The 4430-nt window shown below is 41.0% G+C and overlaps 1 protein-coding gene across 2 annotated transcripts in view; it reads right to left on the bottom strand.

Moving 5' to 3' along the window:
- Window positions 1-728: 728 nt before the first annotated feature.
- Window positions 729-4430, bottom strand: part of LOC133461155 (1-acylglycerol-3-phosphate O-acyltransferase ABHD5-like) — a 7009-nt gene continuing 3307 nt past the window's right edge. For both annotated transcript variants that reach the window (XM_061741942.1, XM_061741944.1), the window contains 5 exons: window positions 3063-3474; window positions 2256-2407; window positions 1928-2039; window positions 1660-1840; window positions 729-1069 (listed from right to left, as the gene is read on the bottom strand). In XM_061741942.1, coding sequence (XP_061597926.1) covers window positions 950-1069; window positions 1660-1840; window positions 1928-2039; window positions 2256-2407; window positions 3063-3474 — 977 coding nt within the window. In that variant the 3' untranslated portion in view covers window positions 729-949. The remainder of the gene's footprint in view (window positions 1070-1659; window positions 1841-1927; window positions 2040-2255; window positions 2408-3062; window positions 3475-4430) is intronic.

The following is a 4430-nucleotide window of genomic DNA, read 5'->3' as shown; positions in this document are numbered from 1 at the left end:
AATTTCAATTATGCTACACAGAAATCATCTCTTGCATCTGTGTTATGAACGAAGAAGGAACTTGCTCTTAAATTAAGAGCATCGATGGGAGAATATGTGTATTTGAAGACAAAAGAAACCCAAAACAAAACAAGAAAACAAGATTTAAGGTGCCGTAGAAAGAATTTCAGGACTAAAAAGACACACATTTCAAATTCCCTTTGTTGTGTTATTTTTGCAAAACAAATGTCTCTAAGTACCTTCTTTTAAGTGCAGCAATGCTTCTTCAAACAGAATGCCTATTTTTACTCCAACGCTCATCTCTGACCCTATTCTGTCAGTGCAGTTGTGACTGAGCAGAGCGTGGAGTGTTGAACTGCTCTGAGAGCATCGCTGCCCAGGTCTCCCGAGGAGGTCACTCAACTCAAGATGCATGCCAGTCCGCTCAGCGTGGGGATTTGCTGTTAACCTTCTGCCAAAGAAAAGGGGGAGAGGTGAAGCCTGCGTGGTGTCGCTGTGCTGCCACCTGCTGGCCACTTCCAGCTAGACCGTGTGGGGAGAAACTCCTGCAGCCCTATGCCCTGCTAACTTCTCCCTCATATATCACAGTAGGTGAAGGGTCAGCGCAGCAAGATCCTGTTTATTCTGACTAAACCCACATATTCCTCCAAAGAATTGAGCTGCTCAAGTGCCAAAAAGACATATGAAAACTAATCCAAATAAATAATAAAATCACCACAAAAACAAGAGAACGTTGTCTCGCATTTATTTACAAAATGTATTCATGTGAACGCAGCAACCAGCAGCAAACTCTGGTCCCAAGTGTCAGGGAGTGTGAAATGTGTCAAGTGTCGGTGAGGAGTCTCTAGAAAGGTTAAAGTGCATGTTACTGTAAGGCGCGTACCGCTGTGGTCGTGTACTTTGTTCGGGTTAGTCCTCGCTCCCGTATCTTTAGAGCACCAGAGAAATATCACTGCTCTGTCGGCTCCTCTTTGAGTGTCCTCTCTGTCCTGGTGAGAATCTCCAGGACCGCTTGGTTGAAGTCTTCGGGTTGATCAGCGAACACGTAATGACCAGCCCCTCTGATCACCTGGTGAGCACAGAAACAGAGGTTTTGCCATAAAGCTGCCGTAGCTGGTGTGTTCGATACAACAAGCTGATACAAAAACACACATCCAAAGCCTTTATATTGTTCAAGTCTTTACTCAAACCAAACACTAACGCTGAGAGAGAAACTACACTGCAAAAACTCAAAATCTTAACAAGAATATTTGTCTTATTTCTAGTTAAAATGTCTCATTTTAGTAAAAAAAATCTCATTACACTTAAAACAAGACTCATCACTGGAAAAACCAACAATTTTCACATGTTTCAAGTAGATTTTCACTTAAAATAAGTAGAAAAATCTGCCAGTGGAACAAGATTTTTTTGCTTGTAATGAGAAGATAAATCTTGTCCCACTGGCAGATTTTTCTACTTATTTCAAGTGAAAATTTACTTGAAAAAGGTGAAAATTGTCAAATAACAAGTTATTCTTCTGGTAATGACTCTTGTTTTAAGTGTAATGAGATTTTTTGACAAAAAATTTGACATTTTAACTAGAAATAAGACAAATATTCCTGGTAATATTTTGAGTTTTTGCAGTGTAATGAATAAAACAAGAATAAACAGACAACCTACTTTGATTTCTACATCCGGTCTGGTTTTCTTGACTGCATTTCCAGAGACACTGTCAATGCTGGATCGAGATCCATAAACGAAGGCGATGGGAATGTTGGCCTGGACTTGTCCGATCCGCTCCAGCATGGGTCTGCTGGCCCAGCCGTAAGGAATGGTCATGTTCTTGAAGGCCGTCTCGCCGCTGATACAGAGAGAGATAACCAGCAGGCTTCTGTGATGCGCTGAGAACAAACATTTGTGGTCACCTGGGCTTCAGCCGGTTCCTCACCTGGGGCTCTGGGCGTTCAGATGGTAGATGTAGTCAGAGACGGTGTTGTCGGCAAACACCGACAAGTATTTCTTTTTAAAGTCTGACCTGATGGTCTGAACCAGCATCGGACCTATGGAAACAGGAAATTAGGAAACATATTAAGACACAAACTCAGGTGGATTTCATATTCTTGGTTTTTTTTACACTAATTAAACCATAAAGTTCTTGCTGTTTAAAATAATCCTCAGCTAACCAGCCTTCAAGTAACTGTGGATGGATTATATCCAAATGTGTATAAATGTAAGGAAGACTTTGAGTGTGTGTGTGTGTGTGTGTGTGTGCTGACCCAGGGGCCCGGCCAGCCTGAGTCCAGCCAGAGGGTTGAAGGGGCTCATGACGGCCCCGATGGCTCGGATCCACACTGGGATGGAGTTGTGTTCGGGGTTGTCTGGACGTGCTGGGAATCCCCACGGCTCCACCAGCAGCAGACGCTTCACCCTGTAGATGCAGACGTCCTCACTTGATGAAATGCACACATACATAAACACTTACTTTAAACAAAAATGTATGGATGCAATTCATACAGCAGAAAGAAAATCTCATATGTATGTTTGTATACATGTATGGATATATATATATAGTTTGATATCGCTGTTGCTGCCATTATATATTTTATTTATTTATTTCTTTAATATTTATTTAATTTTGTTCTCCCTTAATGTATGGCTTTTTTTTCTTTTTTTTTCCCTAGGGTAATTATGGAGAGGGTAGGAATGTGGGTAGAATAGAAATCGTGAATGTGAAAATGTGAATTGTGAAAATTATTGTGAAATAAAAAGATATAAAAAAAAAAGAGAAAGAAAATCCTAAAAATAAAGAGAATGCAAGTCTAGCACACACACACACACACACACACACACACACACACACACACACACACACACACACACACACACACACACACACACACACACACACACACACACACACACACACACACACACACACACACACACACACACACATTCCCAGAACTTAATTATTTAATCTAATCTTCAAAAGTGTTCATTTCCCATGATGCACTGTGCTGTTGTCGTCTGCATGCATACTGCACATTTCTAATGCATCCACTCTTATAGAACATTGAAGGCACCTGTCTGGGTACTTGAGTGCGTAGGCCGCAGACAAATATCCTCCAAGGTTGTGCCCCAGCAGCACCATCTCTCCAAGGCCCACCGCCTCCCTCCACTCCTCCAGGGCCGCCACAAACTGCTCCTCGGCCCTCTCGGCCTCTGTGCAGAACCGGGGACGGCTGCTCCTGCCGAAGCCGAGCAAGTCGAGAGCGTAGACGGGTCCGGAGCTGGAGAGAGCATCTAGATTCTGGGCCCAAAGGGCAACCCCTCCTCCAAAGCCATGCAGCAGAACCAAAGGAGTCCTGGGTGGGGCAGGGGGCTGTGGGGGAGAGGCGGAGCATGGAGGAGGGAGCTGCGTGGAAAAAGCTAACGTCCACAGATAGTTCCCATCCGATACCTGGATGTACCGCCTGGAGTGAGGCTGCTTCACAGCTGCAGCAGACGAGAGAGGTTATCATTACATCAACAACCTTCCTTGGTGTAATTATCCATGAAAGTTTAAGCTGGAAAAACCATATCGACCATGTCTGTAAAAAAATATCTAAATCTATTGGTATTATTGGCAAATTCTGTAGTTTGGTGAATTAAAATTGTCTCCCAACTCTTTATTATAGCTTGATATATCCATATCTATAATATTATTTGGAGAGCTACCTATAACACACACATCTTCATAAACTTCATAAGTTGCAATAAAGATTCTGCAGGATTGCCACACACAGTAATTAGTCTGCTCATTCTGCCAGTCTTTTCAAACAACTCAATATTTTACCCATCTTTAAGTTACATACATATCAAACCTGCAATTGTATTTTCAAAGTATTGTTCCTGCCAGTTTCATTTTCTTTGACATGTAAAGGTTTTTTTCAGTTCAACAGTGATATGCACCATTTTAATACAAATCTCCCGAAGTTCCGTACTGGTTTGTGTCAGTTCTCCATCAGATACAGGGGAGCCCAGTTATGGAACACCTATACAGCAATCTCGTTTAGCTCTACTTCATTCAATAATTTTAAACATAAGCTCAGGACACATTTAATTAATCGATTACCTAATGATATTTCTAGATTTGTTATTTTTTCTTTAATCATGTAGATACCATGTATTCTATTCATGCTGTTGTTTATTTGCTTTGACTGCAATCATGTATTCTGCATATTTTAAATCTTTGTACAATCCTTTGCTGTATTTTACATAGGTATGTAGGTATAAGCCCCTCAGCCTAGCACATTACCAATCTCTTTTTTACATTTGTATGTTACTTGTTCAGTTTTTTATACTGTGCTGAATAAATAAATCAAATCAAATCAGAACCAACACAGAACAAAGTGGCTCATGTAGTTTTTGAATTATATATATATGTAAATCTATATATATATATATATATA

Source organism: Cololabis saira, chromosome 15, assembly GCF_033807715.1.
Source record: "Cololabis saira isolate AMF1-May2022 chromosome 15, fColSai1.1, whole genome shotgun sequence".
Classification (NCBI taxonomy): domain Eukaryota; kingdom Metazoa; phylum Chordata; class Actinopteri; order Beloniformes; family Belonidae; genus Cololabis; species Cololabis saira.
Note: the sequence above shows the minus strand (reverse complement) of the source record. Positions and strands in the feature narration are given on the sequence as shown.